General features: G+C 43.9%; 1 protein-coding gene across 1 annotated transcript in view; it reads left to right on the top strand.

The window, feature by feature from the left end:
* plagl2 (pleiomorphic adenoma gene-like 2) overlaps window positions 1-19,667 on the top strand; it is a 29,634-nt gene extending 9,967 nt beyond the window's left edge. The window contains exons 2-4 of the mRNA XM_088937421.1: window positions 16,741-16,849; window positions 17,377-17,852; window positions 18,392-19,667. Coding sequence (XP_088793547.1) covers window positions 17,548-17,852; window positions 18,392-19,667 — 1,581 coding nt within the window. The 5' untranslated portion in view covers window positions 16,741-16,849; window positions 17,377-17,547. The remainder of the gene's footprint in view (window positions 1-16,740; window positions 16,850-17,376; window positions 17,853-18,391) is intronic.
* Window positions 19,668-24,349: the final 4,682 nt, after the last annotated feature.

Raw genomic sequence — 24,349 nt, 5'->3', positions numbered from 1 at the left:
TCCACGGGGTTCGAGGAGAGCACAGCTGCCAGGGTCCCCCTTACGGACAAAAAAAAAGAGAGGGAAAGAAAAAAGAAAAAGACACCAAACATTAACAAATGGCGCTCTCTTCTCCTCAAACACCAGGACAAAAAAAATGAACCTGGAATGACAACTGCAAGCCCTTTTTCAACCCCTCCAGCATCAGTGTGAAGTTTTTAGTTTGATTGAAGGCCCTTTTTTTGTGGTGTGCGGTGTGAAAGCTGTCCTAATTGAATGATAAAGTGCCCCGCGATGGAGCCTGGTGAATGGTTAACAATGCGATGCCTGTGTGTGGTAGAGGGATTTTGGTACAAGTCCAGCCTTCCCCTCTCCACTCCAAGAGGGGTCTATTATTACCCTCTCTGCTGGACTCTGTCATGTGACTCCTGCTCAGCCAATCGGAAAAGGGCATTCCACCATCCATGTGGTTTCAATGGCCTCATTTTTAAGGAACTGACTTTAGCTATCTCTGCACTGCTGTGCAAATTATAATCCTTGGCCTTGTAATTTTCTTCCTAGTTAGGCTGTTGGGGCTGTTTTTGTTCAGGCCTGTACAGTATTTTCCTTCTTTGTTTCTGCACAAGTGGCAGTGGAGCAGGTGTAGGCTGCTGAAACCCTGTTTTTGTCTTGCCGCTTGAACCACAAAATGTAAGTGGTATCCTGCAGGATTTTTTTTAGCGTCGTATTTAAACCATGCCTATTTTAGGAGGCCAAATACATCCTCAGTACCTTTCAACTCTCAAGCATAGGAGGCTCTAAGGAATGTTTTTAAAGATTGACATTATATCCTTTGCTGCTTTCTATAGCCTGTGAGTGATGGCACACATTTTTGCAGAACCTCATCAAAATATTAATGAGGTTTATTGTCTAACGAGGCTTTAATCTTTAAGTATCCCACCCTGGCACTGGCACTACCTGTGTGGACAGCTTGAACCACTAGCTGGAAATAGCTGGTATGGATTCATGCCCCATTGCTACAGCCGAGAAGTGCAGAATTGTGTGCATTCTGAGCTTTTCCACAAGCCTTACAGCTCAGGGTTATTGCGAAACACGCACCAGAAGGTGTTCTTCCATTTGCTTAGTGGGGTACCCGGTGTGTTTTGGGATGTAGACTGTGGGTGCAGCCTTCTGCTAGTATCAGTGGAGAGAACTCATGGGATTAACCATGGCAGACTGATTAAGGCTGTGAAATATAACTCTGGTTTTTATCCTTTGCACCCCAATACACTGAAGGTGGCATCTATGAGGAGGGTGGAGAAAGCGTGATGTGTCAACAAATCGGAATATTACATTTGGTCAAAATACACATTAAAAAAGCCGTGCCTTATCTAAACGGAGAATACAGGGGTCGTAGCTCTTTTTATTTTTAAAAATCGACTTTGTCCAGCATTGCAAAGACTGAGTAATGAAACGGGGACCACAGAGGAGAAGGTTGTAGAAACCCCAGGGGTGCAGAAATGAAGCCTCTCAACGTGTTCTCTCTTCGCTGCTGGCAGAACTTCGATGTGCGGAGGGATGCGTGAAAGTGACCCCCCCCCCCCCCACCTCCAGGACGCAGTGATAAGAGGGGAGGTCTCTGGCTGAGCAGACCTGCACATGGGCTCAGGCAGTAGCTGAATCCAAGATGGTGTGGCTGCGGACAATCTGTTAACTATTTTGCTTAAGCGTCTGTAATCTAATCCCCTGTCTGAATACTGTATGGTCTGTACAAGTGCACACACACACATACGAACTTAAAAAAAACCCAGTTTCCTCTGCTCCTAGTGTTGGGAGAAAGGACCACCCTCCTGCAGGCTCTCGGCCTTACCCTTTTCGTTTTCGGCAAAAGGCAAAAAACAGCTTCGCAAACGTGTTAATTATTCCGCGGACTGGAGTGTTTTTATTGGGGCCTGGAGCCGATGGGAGGTGTGTGTGTGTGTGGGGGGGGGGGGGTTTGGGGGCCTTTTGATTGAACTGCACCGGCTGCAGTTGGTTTGTTGCATTTGTCACAGGGGAATCTATTCAAAACGTGGCTCTCTTTGGAACTCGCTGTCAGGAACGTAAAAAAGGCCATGAAAAGGTGCTCCTTGTGTTCAGCTCCTTGTGCTCAGAGAGTGATATTTACAGCGTGACTGGTGTTTTCCCTTCTAATTAAAGTTCCGTACAACTCGTAGAGTATTTTAGTTTTGTGGACACCATCTCTTGAAAGGTAACAGCTAACGAAATCCAATGTGTTGTTTGGTTTTGGATTACAATTAAATATCTGTGGACTGATATGTGTAATAAAAAAAACTTTCAAACTAAATCAGTGTGTGGTCTAACTTCTGTCCTCAGATTTCTGAGTGAGGGTGTTGTTTCTGAAACGAATGTTTTGAAATTATTGAAGTTGAATTATTATTACTACCAATTTTATTAATTAAATTATTAATTAAAATTAATAATTTTAATTAATAATTATTATTAATAATGATTATTATTAAAGTTGAAATTAGATTTCAAAGAAATGCATGGAATATCTTCTTGCTTGGATTTGGCCTATGTGAAGTTGCATTGATGCACAATTGATATTTATAGAGCTTTTTTGCTTTCATTTTCTTTAGTTTTTGAAGGGTGTCTTCATTAATAAAAAAGAATTAAATTTGTTGCCGGGAAAAGAACTGTTTCTCCTCTAATTGACAGAGCAGAGAAACGTCTCTATTGAAGCTGTTATAGATTTGGATAAACAATGCCCTGCACAGTACATGTTATTTTAAGCAGTGCTGACTTTGCCAGACTTAAAAATTGTTTGTTGCTGACCACATCTAAAACCAATTTACAGCATAAAGAGACATTGCATCTCATCAGTGTTGGAAAGGGACTTTTTTTTCTCTGCACTGCTGACACTTTAGGAGTCACACGAGGAGGTAATATATTAGCACTTTTTTATTAGGGAACTGGGTTAGTGCTTTTTCTTCAGCCCATTTCGGAGAATATGATCACTGCATTCAACACGATGAAGGTGCCCGCAGAGAAAATCTAGATTGTTGTTGCATTTAGGGAGATCGTTATGAGAGCCCAAAGGCCGACAATGGAATTCCACCACTTTAAGGCATTTAATAATAACCATATGAGATGAACACAAGAGCAGAACCATCAAACACAAGTTTCTCAGTGCAGCATCTCAAAACAGTGCAGCAGGAGCTTTTAATGTTTGGAAGCAGAATCGCAGCAGCATTGCGGTGGGCTGACAGTAGCTCCCATGCTTGCGCAGCTCCAGAGGCAGTAGAGGATGGAGCAGATGCACGAGGCAGTGTGTGAGTGCGTGTGTGCGCGTGTGCGTTTGCGTGCTCGCTCTCTGGGCTTCCCCTCTTTGCGCAGTGCAGAAGGAGGCTGATGGAGCTGGCGGACTGCCCGTTGGCAGGCTGCCCAAAGCGCACGCTGCTCCAGAGCTTTTTCTGTCAGGACCAGGACTCCCTGCCAGTGTAGGGTTTCCCTCACCTTATTATCGGAACCCCGGTCAGCAGAGGCCGGGCCGCTGGCCGCGGTGTGGGGGCGTTGTTCAGGTCACCACAGAGCGCGCCGGTGAAGGGATGCCTCGTGCTCTCTAGCTGAGGTCTCGTAGTTCCTAGTCGGTGGGTCAGGGCCGGATGACGCTCACCTGTGTACCGCAGATCTACTGCTTAGACATCATTCCAATCCAGCTGGACTCGGAGGTTTTTCGCTGCTTCGTTTTCAAAACTGGCATCTCAGTTCACATCACGCCGTTTGAGACACCAGACTGTTTTCTAAGCACATCGAAAACCTCATCCTTGAATATGTGCTTTTCAGTGCGCTCTGTGTATTTATATAATGCTGCTTCCATGTTTATTTGGTCTGTGAGAAGCCTGAAGTTTATGTCAAGAATGGAATAGAAGAAAAATATAAATAGGAAGGGTAGAGGCACAATATTACTGCATTTATAGTGAAACGGAAGGGCCTTCCCATGAGATAGTTATTGAGAATGTAAAGTCTACAGAGCTTGACCCTTTGGCCTATAATGGCAGGGTCTTGTCTCTTTGTCTAGTCTCTCCTCTCTTCTGAGAGCTGTTCTCTGTACAAGTTTCATTTTCACCCCTGTGTCTTGCATTTTACCCAAGTACCTGGTGACATTTCAGAAGCTGTCATGCAGAATCCTAGCCAGGCTCGTTGGAACAAGCCGCCATGGCGTTGTCAAGTCACTTACCACCCCTGAGCTCTTGAAAGCCTGCAAGGAGATCTGTTACTTGTGCAAACACTGGCTCTGCGTTTCCTGTGGGCCTGGCCGACGGGTGAAAGTGGGACGAGAGATGCTTGCCAGAGCCCCTCTCTCTCGGTTGTTTCGGCAGATTACTAGAGGGGAATGGGAGTTAATTGGACCACGTTAATTGCTAATTAGATCCCAAACTGCTTGCAGCACAGATGTCTTGACAAAATATTGAAAGCAATATTTGTGTGTTGGTAAAATACCGCAATTTTTCGCGCACTGCTGTCTGTTTTGGGTTTTGGATCAATAGCCCAAAACAGGGCTTTTGTGTAGCTTGGTATTTCACCCTGTCACCAATACTCGCTGCTGGGCGATATTTGTTTACACGTATACGTGTCAAGTATGAAATAATGCTGCCTTTTCCTCAGAATCAGAGTTCCAGGTAGTGTCTTTTATACCCATACATCTTGGAGAAAGGACTCTAAATTATTTTGAACAAATAGTGTATATCTTGTCCATACTAATTCATACCACCCATGTCAGAATGGACATGTGTAGATTATGGCTGTATTATTATAATTCCTCTAGGGTCCTTGTTTGCCAATATGGCTTTTTGAACATTTCTTGCTTTTCTTATTAGCTCATAGCTAAAGCACATCCTGACACCATGTAAGGTGAACATCTAAGGTGAACTTATCGAGAACATGTAAATTAGTATTGGCAAAAGATTAGCAATAACTGTCACACAAGTGTACCTACTCTTGGATGTAACAAGGAAAAATGAACAAATCAGTTGTAATAATGTTTATTGTTCCCCCTCATGTGTGGTTAACTAATAATGGTAGGAGACAGGTGTTTGAGAGGGGTCTTGCCCCATTTATTCAGGGCTGGGCAGTTTGCATCTTTTGAGAACATGCCTTATATATGGGATTTATTAGATATAAATGGGTCAAGGATAGTGGTCTGCTGGTTTGCAATGTTTTAGTTGTCTTAACTGAAAGTGTCTAAGAGCTGTGGTTCTGCATTTATATGGTGATCACTCTGGTCAGTCTCAGTTTGTTAATCACAGTGTCCGGGGGAAAAAGACCTCTGTATAGGGTACCTACACAATGTCTAATCATATCTGAGTTGCAGCATATCTTGCCACCTACCAGGACCTGCTGAAATCTGCAATCCGTCTCTGTTGGCTCTTACTGATGTGCACATTAGTTTAGTGTATTAGTGTAAATTTATAACGTACTACTTTGTTGATTTGCACCAGTTTTTTATTCTACCTACATTGTTTAGCTTTGGGATTTAGCTGGGATGGCAAAGGAGGTGAATGTTGCGTATCCTGTTGTTCAGTTGTCATCTGTTGCTGTGCTCTAAGTTTGCTCAAAACCCTGCTGTCTGCTGTGAAGAGGGACAAGCAGTTCAAGTGCAGAATGAGGGTGCTGGGGGAGGGCGGAGGATGGTCTGACAGTGAACGGGTGACGGCTGGGCGAAGTGAGAGCATAAAGGACCAGATGAAGTCAATCGAAGAGATTGCAGAGGGATGGTGAAAACCCAACCAGGCACCAGGTGGAGAGGAGGCGGCCAGATGTGGTTGCCTTTGCATGGTCGGTCTTCTGGGGCGCTTTAATCTAGCGTGTTTATTTTGGTATTGCTCGAACACAAGAGCGGATTGGCAAGGGGCATCTGAGGTATGGCTGCTTTAGCAACCGCAGGGGGATTAAAAAATCATCTGAACGAATGTGCTGATTTTCGGGTGTTTGGGTTGGCGTCCCAGGCAAAGGGTTGCCTGTTTCTTGTTCTGTAATTACAATTAGCTTGCTCTCCACTGTGTAGCTCTTGTTGCCGTTGGCTGGCATTTTCCCCACTGTTTTGTTCTGAATGCCAACCCTATGGAGTGATTTGCTATCTTTGTGCCTAGTTAGATGTCAGTAGCAAAGCATCTCTCGCAGGGAGGAGATTCTGCTCTGGTGGTGGTCAAGGAAACCCATCTTTGCACAAGAGAGAGGCTACCCTTGTGAACGTCCAAGATCGTATTATAAGGATGCTGTTTTTTTTTTCGTTACCATACATCAGTTAACTTCAAAGCGTCTTTGGGCATAGAGTGCAATTTGCCGGCTGTGGATGTCCGTCTTCCTTACGAAGGACACTCAGCTGCTTTCAAAAGCCGTTTCATGGTGTCTTTCGAGGGGGGGTCTTGTCTGTGGTTCCACAGCAGCTAACGCCATTTTTGATTGTAACAACCTTTTTCTCCATGATGTCTTGAAGCCGGGGAAACTAGGTCATAACTTTTTTTTAAAAAGTGTTTGCGTCACAGTTGTACCAGGCAAATACAGTGCCTTTAAGCTGCCTCACTTTATCTGTCAGGTGACAAAGGATGGCAACTCGCAGGTTTGCTGGAGACTAAGACTGTGGTTTTACAGGCTCTGTGGTTTAACAGACATGCTTTGTGTTGAGGCTGTGTGCTACTAAAAGTGTGCTACTGGGCGAGATCAGCTTCCATAGTTGCCTCCAATCTCTCTCAGCACTTCTGTTCTTTAACCTCATGCCCCTTGACTCCTTGACACCTGGCAGAAAATATTTTAAGTCATCTGTTGCTGTCCCTGAGTTTAAAGGCAAGCTGTTTACTCAATGCAAAAATGTCATGAAGTAACGCACACATTTCTTATTGACAAGCTAATGGTTTCCACTTTTTTCAGACAATTGAATTAAAGTCTTTCCACTGTTAGTGTAGTGTTATTGACGTGCATTTGTTGTCCATTTACTACAAAGAAAAGCGTGTACTTCTGTACACAAAGTGTGGCGGTTGTGTGGAACAAGCTGCACAGCCTTGCTGTTGAAGCTGGTTCTGCTTGATCCTTCAAGTAACAGCTGAATGAGATCCTCACGTCAATTATCTGCTGATAACTAAGTGAGCAAAATGGTCCCAGTGACCTCGTCTTGCTTACAATGTGCTGTAAATATGCATATAGTATGTAGAAATACTTTTAAAAAGATACTGCTTTATTTTTTTTATTTTTGTTGATTAATTTCTCCCACACTTCTTCTGGTCCTGCAATCGTATTTCTTTATGAGCCCATACAGTTGATTAAGGAGACACAGCAGCTGACTTGAGAACGATATGAGAAGGACTGGTAAACTGATCAAGCAGATGAACACTAAGGGTTGAAGAGTCTGTTTCTGCAGTCTTTCGGACTTGGTCAGTAACCATAAAGAAATGTGGTCTAGCATTGTTAATGTGTCAGAAAACAAACCCTGCTAGCTAGGATATTTTTAAACCCATCAAAGTATCGATTTTTGGTCTTCTACTACTTTGCTATTCATTTCATACTGCAAGTGCATTTATTGATGCAGTGCTGTGCTCCTGATGCAGCCCGATCAGAAGCCGGTCTTGTCTGTAACTAGCTGTCCCAGGACAGATGATAGGAGGGCAGGTGAGTGGCTCCACCCATTCCTTGGCCTGGTGTCAAGGTTTGACTGAACAATCTGGAAGATCTTTAGTTTGAGACATGAACTTGGCAGGGAGAGGGAGCTCTAGTTGGCCCAGCTGTAGATTATTAATTTCTGCTTTTAATTACACAAAATAAATTACAAGTGCGTAACATATCCCCCACGCAACTTTATTTTTGGCACCAAAGAGAATAAATGTTGCCTGTTTTGAATTTTGCAGATTTCGTGGCGCAAAGATTAAATGCAAACAAACTTTTAATCACGTTAGCAGGCTTTGCAGAAAGGGCTGCTCAGCGATCTCTTAAGGTTTGGATTCTCGATAAGAAGTCATTTTAATAGTAGTCTTTGCAAAACGAGGAAAAGAAAGGAACTGATTGGAGAAACACGGGCCCTGAAACATTACAGATTGAGATCACTGATGGAGCTGCCTTAGGGAAATATTAACAACTTGTAACATTTTAAGTGTGCAGCAGATTCCTCTAGGTGAGGCTCCTGCATATAAATGTAGGCATGTGTGGTATGTTTTGAAGAATATTTCACAAATGAGCTTTTGTACCCAATACGGAATTGTTTAAGGTTTCATTCAGACTTGCCATATCAGAAATGTGCATTCAGTGCAGATCATGCGGATCGTTATGAAGTTCATAAGGCCTTTTTGGGGTTGGGAAATATAGTTCTAAACTAGGAGCAAGTAAAGGTGTATTCCATGCTTCTCACACCTGAAGAAGGCTCCACAGCCGAAACGTTGTGTTTCCTTTCTTCTCTTTCCAGCAGGGAATAAACCTTTTACTTGTTCCTTTGCAGCCTATGTGTGCTGACGCAGCTCCCCACTTGAACTAGTTATTAGCTATTCAGAAACAAATGAGGGTTAATATGACCGATAAGCTAGAGTTCCTTTTCGGTATTTCAGAACAATTTCACCGGACAGATGGGGGAGAAATGTTTTTGTGAGAAGTTGAATGTCTAAATTGAAGTATTTAGTAATACGTGTGTTTCAGAATATATCAGAAAAATAATATAAATCAAATCCTATTGTAAATTATTTTAATGTTATGTCTCTCCCATATTGCAATCTTTTCTCTGCAATCTTAATATTCAAAAATATTGTGATACATGGTGCATATTATCATATTATCAGACATTCTGTAAATGCCATTCAAATGTACCTTAAGCTTACAAGATTATCCTGTGTTTTTTCTGTTGTGTTTGATTCCGGGTGGCTTGGCAGTCGGTGCTCCAGAGTCTCGTGTTCAGTTCTGGCCTTGGGCTCGAGTTTACACATTTGCCTTGGTTCTCGTCTGTATTTTCCCACCTCCTGATGTCGTGCCAGTTAGCCCCTGCAACGGGCTGGTGTTCTGTCACCCCAGGGGGGTGAGGGACAGTTGTGTGCTCCGAGACTTGCCTTGTGTCAGACTTGAGCAAAATGGATGGCTCACTGACAAGGGCTGGAGGAGAGTTGTTTTTTTTGTGAAGGTTGCGTGATTCGAGTACCCCAATTCTCTTGGTTCTCAAAATTGATTTTGTGCTTTAACTCCCTTGAACCATTTTCTGTACTTGAGATTTTGTGTCCAGCCCTGCTACGTTATGGCTAACACAGACCAGTGATGCCTGTTTTTTTTGTGACATGTCCCAATAGCTGAGCTCTGTATCATTTTTCAAGTCCCTGCCGATATGAAGACGTTACCTTGTGTTGGTAATATGATAAAAAAAAACACACAACCCACTCTTTGTATCTGTGAAAGTACATTTCTTTACGCAACGAGGAAGCGATTTTCACTTTTCTGGATGTACTTCAAGAAAATGCAGCACTTAAGTTGCGTTTCGGTGGGGAAAAACATCCTCCTGGAACAGCATGGGAAAAAATCCAGCGTGCCGAAGGGACAGTTGTCAAACCCTTGGACACATCTTTCTACCCTGAGCTCAGAATTCGAAAGCTTCAGGATATCATCCCAATGGCTTACAGTTAATTAAACGTATAATGAAAAAAAAAATAAAGTTGTGTCTCATATACAGACGTACACTGGCATGACGTAAAGTCCTGTTCACCAGCGATGACCTGTTTTGGAGGCAGTGCAACCTTTGCTTCAGTTTGCTGGTGAAAAAGAAATTGTGGTTCTATGACTTGTGACCATGAATTCTTTCCGTAGGTATTTATTTGTTCAAAGTTTGGTCAACGGTGATCCTTTGTATCTCACTCCTTAAGACAACCCAGTGTAATCTGTTGATGGATTTCTGAGCCCTCTCACCGATAATGCCCTTGACAGTGTTTACTGCACAGCCAGTGCTCCCTCTTTGTGTGCTTAGTTTGAAGCCCCAGTTAAGGCTGTCTTTATCATCCTGTTGTCAGTAAATCTTCTGTGACAACTTTTGGTGATGCAGTTCTTCCTTCCTCTCCAACTTGTGTCAGTATAATTTTTCTGTGTTGTTAACCTCTACAGGAAATGATGCACGGGCCCTTCAGTTAAAAGACCATCTTGTGTGTAACTGGCCACTCCTTTAAATGAGAACAAAAAAATAGCACAATAACCTGATGGAGTTAATAGCAACATTCGGAGTGTAAATTATTGAATGTTCTGTTATTAACAGTAGAACTGGAAGATGCTAAGAAGCGTGATCGTGCTTTGGAAAACCGAATTTTATTTTTGTTGAAAGATCCATGAAAAACAGAAATGGCATATCGTGTTTTCATCCTGTTTCTATAGACATGTATTAAAATGTTCTTTTTGGTCTCTCCTGTTCAGTTGACGGACTCTGCTTGCCAGGCATGGTGAAAAAGATTGATTTCCAGTTTCAAAATCGGAATTTAACACCCAGTCCAAATTTGATATCTAAAAAAAGATATATTTGCAGACATTACTCATGAGGCAATACTTTTTGTGTACTTGGAGTTGCGTATTTAGGGCTATATTCAGAGAGGTTCAAGTAGGTAGCTGTGTCAGCATGCATAGGCTGCAAAGGAACAAGTAAAGGTTTATTCCCTGCTGCACAATGTTTCAGCTGTAGAGCCTTCTTCGGGTGTGAAGAACTGCATGGTCTCTCTTCACACCTGGAGAAGGCTCTACAGCTGAACGTTGCTTTTCTTTTCTTCTCTTGTTCCTATATTCAGAGAATCTTACTGCTGGCATACAAGTCAGCCTTTTGGACGACCCGAAAAATTAGCATCAGGTGTTGAATTAGTGACATAAAGGAGTAGTTCTTGGCTACAAGTCTCAAGCTCCCCATGGACAGTGGGTCGTGGGGTGGCGGTACGCGATGCCCTGCAGAGTTAACGTGAGGCACTCAGCCTAACGCTGCGTTGGTTCCTGAGTGATGAGAAAAAAACTGTCTCACGCCACACATTGAGGGCAGGAGATCCGGGTTTCTTCCCTCGTGAAACTTCATCTCGAGTGGCTAAAAAATTACAGTCAGCGTGTAGATTGGGTTTGCTGCCTTTAATCTTCTTATAACCAAGAAACCGTGATGATCCAGGTGACTCCCCATTCACAGCCTGCAGGTTAGGAGCCCATTCCCTGTTTGTGTCTCAGAAACAACTGGAAGAACCAGTAATTGGGTGCCGATTTAAGAGAGCCTAAAGCTAAAATGGTTGGTTTTGTGACTTCAGGTCACAGGGCTCCTAAACCCAAAGCCATGGAGGTTATTGGGGTGTTGGAGACAGTCCTTGCCCTGCTCTGTTGAATGCCGTGGTGTGAGCGATCCCGCTCGCAGAGGTTTAAAGAAGGGATCTCGTTCAGCTCCGTGCACGAATAATGCAGATTTACCAGCTTCACCCCGAGGAAGGTCTCTCTCTCGCCTCGGTAGGGATCCGTTTGCCCAGCAGTGCTATATCGGGCAGCGCGCAAGAAACATCTGCTTTCGCCCTCTTTGTTTGGAGTGCAAAGAAATTGGATAAAAATAGTGTTGCTGCTCGTTTGTGGGAGGAAAAGGAAAACAAAAAAAAAAGGGACGCAGAAGGGTGAGTTACGGCTGCAGTGATTAACTGTAGTTCTGGTTTGAAGTTGTTGAATCCGAAAGAGGATTCATAAAAGGATTTCAAGGAGAGCACATCTGGGACAGCCCAGCTCGGTGGGTGGCATTTTCTTAATCAAACGAAGGTTGCATTTAATGCTGAGTGAGTGACTGCTTTGGTATTTCTTTCTTTTTCTTTTTCTTTTCCCCGTTTACAACCACTTTTTGTGCAATATATGCCAGGGACCTGTGCAATACATTTATATTTATATCTATAGTTACATCTATATTTATATTCATATGTGTGATATGAGTGTGATACGATTTTCTGTGTACTGTTCTGTTCTAGTTTGTTCTTGTGCGTCCGGACTGTGAGTAACTCCTGTATTGTATTGTATGTATTGTACTATTATTATATAATTCGTTACACTGTGGCTATGTTGTGTGTGTTAAGCTGCTGTTGCACTGCAATTTCCCTCACAGGATCAATAAAGTATACTATCTATCTATCTATCTATCTATCTATCTATCTATCTATCTATCTATCTATCTATCTATCTATCTATCTATCTATCTATCTATCTATTTGGGGTGGCGATTCTTTAATGATTCTATACCACTTTTTATTTCACTCATTATCCCACACTGAGCCATTCCTATTACTGACTGCAAAACATGTTGCTGTAGGGCTGGTCGCCCTCCTTAGAATGAAGGGCCCATTAAAAAACAGTATGCATGTTCTTAGACCTTTCCCCTAGCCAGTCATTCATTGGCTCCCGCTGCAGCCCTGGTACTGCCCAAGGAAAGCAAGGACTTGTGCATGCACTGCCGCGACACACCCCCCTGTCAGAACTGGGCATTGTGAGAGTTGGCAGGGACTGGAGAGACCATGCGGGTCTCACAGGCTGCTCAGCAGGCTCGGGACAGAGCTGGACCAGTTGTGACCTGCAAGCTGGACACTTTCACACCCCCTAGCCTGAAGCAGTGACATCTGAACTCGAACTTCCCCCTGAGCAATCAACTGGGATTAATTAGCAACGAGTAGCATAGTGAACTGAATGGCTCAAAAGTCTTTCTTTTGTTTTTTTTTACTGTTTGCTGTCCTGCAATTTGTGTTGCCTCTGATGGACACTTTAAGTCCCTTCAGTGTTGGTGCTTTATTTGTCCTGGCATTCTCTTTCCTCTATATTTATGCCATCAGGTGGCAGAACATGTGTTGTGTAAGAGGAAGGGCAACAGGTAGCTACCAGTGGGAGTTCAGAATGTACTGGGCTTTGTGTTGTGTGCACCATGTGGAGTGGCAAGCTAGATATATTGCTGGAATGACTAAGAGACGGCTGAAGACTTCAGTGTATTCTGGGCCAGAGTGCAACTGTGCAACTGGAACTGGTGAAGAGACAGAGTAAGAGCTATGATCGAAACAATGCATCAACCTCTTTTGAGAGGGAGAATCTCATCAGCAAGTCACTACTTCCCCAGTGTTGCAGGTCTGAGCCTGGGTCATGTCACTAGACAGTGCCCGGGATTTTCTCAAATGGCTGGGCATAATCGGTATAGCCACTCTGAGGCAAGGCTGGAGGCCAAGAAGCACATGGCTCTTGACAAATCCGTACTCCAGCAAGCTGCCGGGTGGCTGCAGGCTGGGAGAGAGGCGCACACCTTCTCCGTAAGGAACCGTGCAGCTCAGACTGTAACGGGTGGGCGGTTCAGAGGAGCACGTCTGCCCATCCTCGGTGTCCTCCTGTGGGTGCAGGAGATTCCACCCAGCTGCCTGGGCACTAGCCTTACGCGCAGCTGTTGCCAGATAGTTTGCATGATCTTAGTAGTGGAGCTAAAATTAGGATGAAATCAAATGTTTTGGAGCCTTTTCTAGAACTATTGCAAGATTTGCAACATAATGAGCCTAACACATAATCGATTTGTAAGGAAGCAGACTGACTTAAAATATAGGTTTAGGTATGGTTTTGTCCCGTTGTTCTAATTGGTAAAGTACCTCAATGACAACAATACTGCACCTTTAAACTTTACTCTTGACTGGTTGCTTTGAGGAAATTTACCTGCACAAACTGGTTTTGCATTCACCTAGTTAGGATGAGCTTGCCTTAGTTTCAGGAATACCAGTACTCTTGTGTGTCTTTTCACCCAGAGTATCTCTGCATCTTCAGGTCTAGAGACACTGGAAGGCTGCCGGACCAAGATGTTTTAAATGTTATTTTTTGGGAATGGAAGGTAGTGAACATACAGTAGCAAGGAGGGGCACATGACCAGCTCCACCAGCAGTTAGTGCTCAGTGGAAAAGAACAGATAGTACCCACCCCATCCCCCTCCCCTCTTTAGATCTGCCTCTAACAGTCTTTTCCCTTCCTCTGCTGTCACTTTGTGTCAATGTGGTCACTAAAGCATGACTCATCCTGTTCACTGGAGTCACTGAACTATCACTAAAGGCAAGCTCCAGTATTTAACCCCCCTCCCTCCCCTCTCCTCCACTTTGTGCTGTTATAGGGAGGAGGAGTCTTCATTCACTCATTACCCAACACCTTTCCCTGGGTCACAGTAGCTCCTTTCTGCACACCGTCAGTACCTAAAGCCAGAGAAGTTGCAGTTTTTGAGGAATTCTTGCTATTTGATCTGGGCTGAGTTTAGTTGCCCCTTTGTATCCCATATTTCCTTCCTCCAGGTAGTTCTCTTGAGGTGCTTGGTGAATAATATCTTGAGATCAAGGGCTATCGGAGGTTAAACTTTTGAAACTCAAAAGGCTCAGGCAGCCTGTGAGATTAAATAACGCTTGCTGCCACCTAGCGGAATTGTGATGTCACTGCCATAACTTTATTTTTTATTAATACATGTCTCCTTTTGTTTCCTTCTGTTATTGTATAACTTTAGCATATTTTCCTATTGCAAGTAATTCTGCATTTGGAGTGGTTTATCCAGCTGGGCATTCTGCTGGAACTGCTCAGTTGAAGCACCATCTTCACTCCAGCTACAGGTACTACAGCACCATTTCAGCCAGTATCTCAACACGCAACCATATTACGGTATTTTAAGAAAGCAGGATACTTCGAATGATACGCTGTGTACAAACACCTGTGGAGTTGTGTGTCCTTCGTAGGTATTATGTGACAGTCGAAAGAAGGAATGTCTTGGGGGTAAGTAAATGAGCTTTAAGTTGTCACGTCAGTAACGTAACGTTTTACTCCTGGAAAGGTTCAGGTTCAGATTCCAGAGCTCTTAATGGATCTCTTCAGTCTTTCGGTCAATGAACTGGTCCAAGCTGTGTCCATCTCCTGGCCTGGAATCGCTTCTGAAGTTTGCAGGGGTGTGTTGTGCAGGGAGCAGGAGCAGTACCCACTGTGTGTGATTTTTCTCTGAGGAGAGATATCCGCCGTGTGACACTTAATATGTCCCCCAGGCTGCTGGCTCCTAGAGCTGTCAGTATTGGAACAATCCGGTTGAACCACATCGGTCTCAGCAGAACGAGATCTAGTCAATCGCAGCGGGTGAGCCAGGCAAGTGCATGCTCAGTTTGTTGTCGAAGGTGATGCAGTTCTGTAGGCCTTGATTTGAATTAAAACTACTCATCTCGACATGCAACCCCCATACTTCATGACCGCGTTTCATCAGCTAAATGTTTCAGGCTTTCAATCAGCTCTCATCAAGCAATGGGTTTCTACTTTATAAATGGACAAGATGGTGGTTGGTCATCCTTTTTACATGAACTTGATGTCACTCTGTTCATCTGTTTTATCAGCCTGTTTTTATTCAAGGGTTCTTTAAGAATTAAGGGACAGTGTGTCCGGGTGTTTATTTAAGTATGGTCCCTCAAAGATGTCCTGTGGGAATTTTTGCTTTTAAACTGGTCCCTGCTTCGCCGAAGGGCTCATCTTGTGAAATTGGGGTGAGCTGTGGGGTTGAGACTCTCTGTGACATAAATGGACATAGCAGGGGTTGGAGGCACCCCAGTTTGTGCTCTTAGGCTTCGTGTTCAGTTTGCATGGGCCAAACACAACAATAGGCAGAACTTCCCAGTGCCAGCAAAAGGCAGAGATGTCATTTTCTCCCTCTGTGCCTGCTGTGTGATGGCTATGTAATCATGTCACATACCGGGTAGGGGGCATTCCAGTTGTCATCTCCTCTTAACAGAATGCATCTCCCAAAATGGAGAAGACCGTCTTATTATTCATATTGAGATTTATACGTTACTAGACCACCATGTAGAAGCATGATAGCAAATGTGAAGGGGGGCACCCATTATCTGAGCCCTTGATTCAACTCAAGAATTAGGAGGACTGGTTCTCAAGCATTCCGTTCTAGAATGCAAACATTCTTTTAGGGTCAGGGGTCACAGAATAGCTTTGTATTGTCCTTCATCTTTTTAAAATCCGTCTGGGACAATTATGAGTTGCCTCGCAGTGCTTGGATTCAGTGCATGTATTCATCTTTAGTGATCAAAAGCCTGTCTGCTTTAGAAAAGATGCTTCTTTATTACTGGTGTACGACTTATGGGAAATCAATAAAGCAAAGCAGTCTTAAGGACAGATTTTAATCTAGTTTTTAGCAGCCAGGGGATAATAGGAGATTATTGATTTTTTTTTTAGAAAACTAGGTTATCATATAAAGTAAGTGTTGGGCAAAAAGCATAGTTCTTTATCGTCATTTTCACAATCAGGAACTAATTCCTGCAACTTCCATTGCAATTAGGTCATTCACCATAACGTGGCTTCTAGTCTATAATCTATTATCATCATATAGACAAAGACATGCAGTACTTTTGCCTTGATTTGTAAAATGAACAGTGTAGCAGAAAGCTCTTTGAATCAAATGCCTTTACCGTTCCACTGAATGGCTATGGTCTTGTCAATTTTTTGATTGCACATCTAAAGGAAGTCACCTTGAAAGAGCAGCGGTTATCACCCCTTCCAGTCTTTCCTGGGTCTACTGCAGTGGAAACGACCAACATTTATAATTAGACTTTTAAAAGTGTGGAGCGATGAATAACGTGCTTTGAAACTGTGCTGTCTTCTGTGCTGGCCACCGATGAAGCAAGACACCCACTTCAAAAGTGAAAAGCTGTTCTGCGGAGAGGAAGTTGTCTGTTGTCTTGTGTTTGGCAAGAGCAGAGTGGTGCTAACAAACCTGTTTGTATTTCACTGCAGTGTGCTAAGGATGTGCTGTACTACATCTTCCTCACCCCCAACCATCACTGTTGGGACTGGGTGAAAAGGAGCTTCGAAGTGGAGTTCTCTTTTCACTTGCATCTGAAAGGTAAAGACCCTTCCCTGCATCTCGAGGGCTTTCGGTCTCTTCTGTTTTATTTTTTATTTGTATCTTATTTTTATTACTGAGTGCAAACGTGAGGAAATGAGGCCATAGAGGAAAGGGCAGATTGTGGGCGCTGAGATGTCAACTTATCATCGAGGTCTGTGACCTTCATTGACGCTGCCAAGAGTTTATGGAGTGAAAGTACAAAGATACAGATGTGCAGTGCATCGCCACAGCAAGCTGTCTTTTTGGTCCACATTTTCAGAATGCAGAAATGAACACAAATAGTCTGTTACAATTTGTAAGGGCAGACAGTTCATGGGGTAGTTTTTCACGCACAGACGGGCCTCCACTCTTCAGCTTCGAGCACTTTGAGAAGCACCAGAGTGAACTGAAGAGCTTCTCGCAGGGCAGCAAAACAGAAGGACGTAGGGCACTCGGGGTTATCGAGGACGTGTGTGGTTTTCGACCAGGACATGAGTGTAAAAGTGGTGAGTGATACAGAGGCTGGTGTTTTTCTTGTTTTTCAGATCAGACCTGGGCACCTGAAGCCAGCCGCCCCTGAATCTCGTCCCACCCAGCTCGCGCTCTCCACCCCCTCCCCCCCCCCACCCCTGCCCGCCGTCGAGCCGCCACACAGGAGCCTGGAAGCGTGGGGAGCAGAATCTGCCTTTTCATGGCCCCGGCCCCTTAAGACTGCCATGGCAGCAGCTGCCACCGATGACCCAGGCCAGATTACCGCAGTAACGCCGGAGGACGAGGACGAGTGTGCTTCCGCCGCCGCCGCCGCCGCCGCCAAGCTTTTCGGAGGCAAGCCGCCGCGATCGGAGAGAGCTGAGAGGGACGACCGCAATCCCAGGAGCTGCGAGTGCGAGGTGTGCGGGGCGCTGTTCAGCACGCAGGACAAGCTCCGGATCCACACCTACTGCCACACCGGTGAGAAGCCCTTCCGCTGCTCCCAGCCCCAGTGTGCCAAGGCCTTTGTCTCCAAGTACAAGCTTTTCAGGTAAGCACCGCAGGGTGATCAACAGAGGACTTTCGGCTGCACTGGGATTGAAAGATGGAAGATGTGTGGTCAAGACGGTGACCTTTTGGTGGTGGTGGTGGTGGGTGGGGAGTCTGATTTGGAGCTGTGCGATCACAATCTCTCAGGTGGCAGCTTCACACCTTTGTCTCCTCAGCCAAGAGCAGACAGCGAATTTCCGAACCTGCGGATCTTCTCGTACCGAGCAGGGTTATTATTGCAATAACACAACTCTGGGTTGAACTACACGACACTACGCGCCATCCAAATATTCATCCACTCTGTAGAGCTTCGTTGAGGAATGGTCGTAGGCTCTCCAACTTGATCTTTGAAACAGAACTGTGTAGAACATTGGAGAACCATTTTTATTCAGTTAAACGTCATGGCTTGGTATAAAGCATTACAGGATGAAACACACAGTTTACTGCAAAACCTCTTGATATAATTCATTTACAGAGAGGAAGAAAACCCTCCTAGTGCAATCGTCTGTAACCCCACCTCATCTCTTCCATCTTCCACAGGCATATGGCCACACATTCTCCGCAGAAGACGCACCAGTGCACGTTCTGTGAGAAGATGTTCCACCGGAAAGACCATCTCAAGAACCACCTCCAGACCCACGACCCCAACAAGGAGGCCTTCAAGTGTGAGGAGTGTGGCAAGAACTACAATACCAAGCTGGGCTACAAGCGGCACGTGGCCATGCATGCAGCCACCAGCGGTGACCTGACGTGCAAGGTCTGCCTGCAGAGCTACGAGAGCACGCCCGTGCTGCTGGAGCACCTCAAGAGCCACTCGGGGAAGTCCTCAGGCGGTGCCAAGGAGAAAAAGCACCCCTGCGACCACTGTGACCGGCGCTTCTACACCCGGAAAGACGTGCGGCGCCACATGGTGGTCCACACGGGACGCAAGGACTTCCTGTGTCAGTATTGTGCCCAGCGCTTCGGACGCAAGGACCACCTGACCCGGCACGTCAAGAAGAGCCACTCTCAGGAGCTCCTGAAGATCAAGTCGGAGCCGCCTGACATGCTGGGCCTCCTGAACTCTGGCTCACCCATCTCTGTGAAGGAAGAGTTCAGCCCCATGATGTGCATGGCTTCTTCCAAAGACTCTATGATGAGCAAGTCCTTCAGTAACAACTTCCCCATGGGCATGTACAACCCCCACCTGCAAAGTATGTCCAACTCGGGGGTGTCGCATAGCTTGATGCCCAACTCTCTCTCTGCTGCCATGGGAATGGGCTGCCCCATGGAGTCTCCTTCCCCCATCCACCACCACTCACCCCCTCCCCAGCAGCCCCCACCGCCCAAGTATCAGCTCGGATCTACCTCATATCTGCTGGAGAAGCCCCTGAAGGTGGAGATGGAAAGCTTCCTCATGGATCTGCAGAGCGGGCTCCCTGTCTCGTGCGCAGAATCCCACCCCTCTCCGCCCAAGGACGGGCTGGAACACCAGCCATCCCTGGATGACCTCTCCGGGGAGCACCTCCTGTCCAAGAGCCCGGCCATCATCGCCGAGTCTCTCTGCGCTGCTAATATGGACTTCTCCCACCTGCTGGGCTTCCTGCCACTGAACCTTCCGCCGTATAACCCCCCCATGTCCTCCAGCGGGCTGGTCATGGGCTACTCCTCCCAGGGGGATCCCCAGCAGCCTCTAACCTCTTTGCAACCTCAACCTCAAGAGACTCAAGGCTCTGTAAGCAGCTTAAGCCTTGGGCCTCTCCACCCTCTGCCTCCAGTGTTCACCAGCAGCCTCAGTACAACCACTCTGCCTCGCTTTCACCAGGCGTTTCAATAGGCCACCTCCTCCTGACGGCAACCTCCCCTTGAAAAGACAAACGCTTAGAAGCCTTAATTAAAGCGCACAAAGCTTTTCTCCGAGGCATGGGAGGACAGCCACGCCTTCACGCCGAGGAGCTTTCATTAGGGTTTTCTTTTTCTCTTCAGCTAGATGGCAGCATTGGCGTGTCGATTAAGGAGGTACGGTACTGTAATATGGTAAAAGACTAGTTAAGAGAGAGTCATATCCTTTCGTTTTCGAGGGAGCATGACGAGTTTGGAGTGAGTTAAGAAAGGATCGTTTTTTTTTTCTTCAAATGTGAAATATACCACCTGCAGTTTCTCTTCCTCTCCCGTGTCTCAGGCACTTCTTTGCAAGCTGATGTTCTGAGGTGCAGACAGGCTCCCCTTCACATTGCCAGTGGGGAAATTTGTGAAGGCCCCGAAAGCAAATTTTCTGGAAGGCTTCATCCGTGGTCGATTTAGTTACTATGTTGTACATCTTGTATCTCAACAATACACCGTTCCGACATGCATATTTCTTCTTCTGAGGGCAGTGTGGAAACAGAAGCTGCAGAAATTAATGGGAGTTTTGGTCTTAATAAGAAGAAGCACTTTTCTGAAGGAGGCACTTCACGCATTTTATTTAAAGAATGCAACCCAAAAATAATCATACTACTGTATGTGTACGCATATACAGCTGTATGTGTACTATGTGAATACTAAGGAGGGGCAGCTTTAATTTCTGTTAAAGCAAAACAGAAGCATGCAGTCCGAAGCTACTGGAGGCCAGGGGACAAAACACTCCATTTGCTTTCAGTCTTTTTCTGGTTAGTGTTCGCATTCTATCCTGGTTCAATCCCTGACTCTGTCACTCACTCACCGTGTGTCATTGTGACTGAGCTTTGCACGAGTCCAAAAGACCAGGGCCCGTTGCACTGGGCACCAGTGAAAATGGCTGAGGAGCACACTTTCCAATCCCTGGGTCTCCGAAAGGTGCTTTGGATAAAAACATTTGTGAAATGACAAATTCTAAAATTGCATATTCACAACTAAAAATACTCTGGCTTTAAAGGTTTAAATGTCTTCAGTATTGGCACAGGCTTCAGTCAATTACTGTGCTGTGTTTTTGAACGGAGACTGTGTCTGTCTTAATTCTGGTGGTGTCGCCCTTGTAACATACTTGTTAGGGCGAGGAGACAAACCGGATATTTTTAGTTGACACGTTGGGATTGTTGATGAAGCCTGGCTGTAATGTACTGCCTGTCTGCATTGCTTTGTGGTGTTAATGATAGCTTCATTAGCATTGCAGAGTCAGTAAACTTAGGAACTTATGCTGAGGTCTTCATCTCAAGTAACAAGGGCAGCATGTTACTTTATTTGTGAACAAATCAATATGGTGCTAACTTTATCTGGACTTATAGAGAAGAAAAGCTGCCTGTTTTGTTAATTAGAATGATGCCTGTTCACAAATCCTTCAAAACCTGTTTGCTGTATAATGACAAGGAAAACTTGAGAGCAGCTTTAAAATAGCCTTCAACTTTCCAGATAACATTCACATCAAATGCAGGGTAGTTCTTATGTGCTGGGAAACAAATGTTGTAGAAGTATTGATGGCTGAATTTCTGGGCATTTACCCGTGAATTGGACAGAATTCCATCTGCTGTATACTGCCTTCTGTAATGTTTCCTTCGAAATATTTTAACTAACCATTGTAAAGTGTCACAAGACAAAACTCCACATTAATTACTTGATTCACTGCAATCTTACTGAGAGAGTATTTCAGTGTCTCACAGTTTGAATCCAAGGTCTTCTTATATAAAGATACAGCATAGAGTTTCAAAATGTCCTTCTCCCAAGAGTAGAATTGATCTACATCCAGCTGTTTTTTCCTGACTGGTTGTCTTCATTCTGACACTAATTTTTACAAAAGTAAAAATCCTTAAGATCTGTGTGTCTTTTGACACTCTGCCTTGTATTATATATATTTAAAATCTAGGCAGTTTTAGGCATTTGTTTTAATAACCCTGACATATGTGAATAGTTAAACAGAAACATTTTAAGAACATTTTGCAGTGTACGAACAAAAATATATCTAAATGACTTTTTTCAGTAAAATTGAATATAGTTAGTTGTATAAAGTGTTTTTATACTGGTGTTCATTCAAGTTTACATACGTGTGTCATACATGTACTGGTCTAAAGATGGATGAAGCAATAGATGTCTGTGATAGGCTTTTCTCTTTAACCTTTCATTCATAGGAGCTAAATTAGAGCAAACGTGGTTTGTGAATTAACAGGTATACAATTGCATAACGAGGACTATAATGTGCTTAACTTTAAGAGAGTCATTTTTCTTTCCTCCCATGGGGAATGTAAATACCAGCCCCATCAGAGTACAGAATGAAGACCCCATTTGATTGATGAAGTGTGGTCTTCTACAAGAGACATATTCCTTTTAAATGAAACTATAATTAAATTAATTGACAAAAAGGGCATTCAGGCATCTAGAATGTGCCTTTTGCTGTTCATGAGAATGAAGGAAAGCTGATTACAGGTAATCAAAGTTCTGAAAAGTAGGAATGAGAAAAGTCTTAAAGAAGTCTTATTTCTTCCGATAAAGCTAAGCTAAATTGGTTTCCTGTGATATTTATTTGAGTACCCACAACGTACAACAAGTTATTCACATCACTGGATCACATTTGCTCTCACAAACCTGAACCTTGTCTGAAGTATTGTATATAACATTTACATATCATTGTAAACCCATTAGGAAACCACTACTGGTTTTATGAGTACAGCCCTTCACTTAAAAAACTGAAACCCCACTATTACTTTACTGCTGCTTCAAGTATGCTTAAACAGATATTTTATTTAATGTACATTGTCTTTTCATTCTGTTTCTATGGCTGCTTTAATTCAAGAGCATAATGACAAAGTTGTACAATACCAAGATCATGCGATGATAACTCAGAAACACAAAACAAAAAATCTAATAGGCAGTACTGTTGAGTTTTATATATGGATTTTTCCTTTTCTTCTGTTTATTATACAGGACCTCAGAACAACAACACATCACCTCATGAGAATTTCTTACTAAAAATCTAGGAGGAAAAACCGAATAGGGAGGGGTGGTGATGTGGCATTCAGCATTGCTGCCTCACAGCTCTGGGGTCCTGGGTTTAATTCCAAACTGGGACACTTCCTGTGTGGAGTTTGCATGTTCTCCACCATGTTTGGGTGGGTTTTGCTTCCGTTTCCTCCCATCTTCCAAAGATTTGCTGGCTGTTGTGTGTCCTAAACTTACTGCGATACCCTGACATCCAGTTTGTAGTTCCACCTTGTATCCTATGTAACTGTGATGGGTAATCAACGGCCACCGGGAGTAAAATAGTTTTCCGATAATGGACTTGGTTTAAAAAAGCAATGTAGAGTTGCATCTTGAAAGATATTTACTGTATCTTATAATTGATAATTGCTGCATTTGTCTTTACTGAGTGAAGATTCTGCCCTTTCTCCTCAGAGAAAAAACTGATACGATAGTAAGTAAAGAACCGCTGTTCTCCTTGTTAACCCTCTCTCTCCAGACAGCTTCCCTCTTAAGGCTGATATTTCCATGATTCATATCTGTGGGTCTGGGAAAAGGCACAGAGAACAGATCCAATCCAGAACAGATCAAGGGTCTGCTGCAGTTTGAGCTCATGTTCCTAAGGGACACGGATGGTCCTGTGTTATTGACCTGGTCCACACTGCTTCCTGTGTTTCTGAATCTCCACTTGATTTCTTATATTCTCACAGTGTTGATTTACTATCATTTTAATTTTGTTGAGAATTTCCAGGTGTGTTCAGTCAACAGAGTTTCAGCGCACTCTGTTGCAGTTTTGTAGAAGTAAACTAGAGGTATATTAAAGATTAAATGCAGCAGGATCTTCACATTCATTGCTAAGCAGAAGGGAGGGTTTATAAGACCATGCCTTTACAGACCGTGACTTAAAGACTAGGATATTTAGGGCTGTCAGATTTTTAATCTAAAAAGTGTGTGGTGTTTCTTAGTCTCCCAAACATGCAAGAACTACTTCTTTGGCTATGTGAGGTCATTAGCTATTCTGTTTTTCCTCCTAAGGTTTCTGTGAGCTTGTCTGAACTCTAGCACTTTCAAAATTCAGAAGGAGTATTTCTTTTAAAAAGAGGTATTTTTAATCTTGTACATATACGTGCCATTAACAGATTTATGATTCCACGCGTTTTCCTTTTTACAAAAAAAATACTTTGACATAAAATAGGTTTTAACGGTGCTGTTTCCTTCTTGCATATAAGGGTGCCTTTTGCTCCAGAGTTGACAGGCTGAGAGAAAACAAACTATGACATAAATGGCTCCTCAAACGTCTTATCGCATCAAGTTGAAAATTAAAATTCAGTTTCACTATAATGTTGTAATTCAGATTTGTAAAGATTCCATGAATGTCTGCATAAAACTCCCTAGAAAGTAGTTGCAAAGAAAGCAGCCTTTTCTGCCCTGGAAATCAATTAAAATAAGTATTTTGGGAATTTCAGTATACTCTACTTCTTTATCTTACAGTTCTCTGCCGTAACCTGTGGTCCAGTGCAGGACTATACTGGCTGTGGGTTTTTTAAAGGTCTTCCTAGTAAAACTGAGGGGGAGAGAACTCTGCCCCCTTCCCTATGACTGCACCCACGATTG

Source organism: Atractosteus spatula, chromosome 19 (genome assembly GCF_055471065.1).
Source record: "Atractosteus spatula isolate fAtrSpa1 chromosome 19, fAtrSpa1.hap1, whole genome shotgun sequence".
Taxonomy (NCBI): domain Eukaryota; kingdom Metazoa; phylum Chordata; class Actinopteri; order Semionotiformes; family Lepisosteidae; genus Atractosteus; species Atractosteus spatula.
This window is presented reverse-complemented; position numbering and strand designations above follow the sequence as displayed.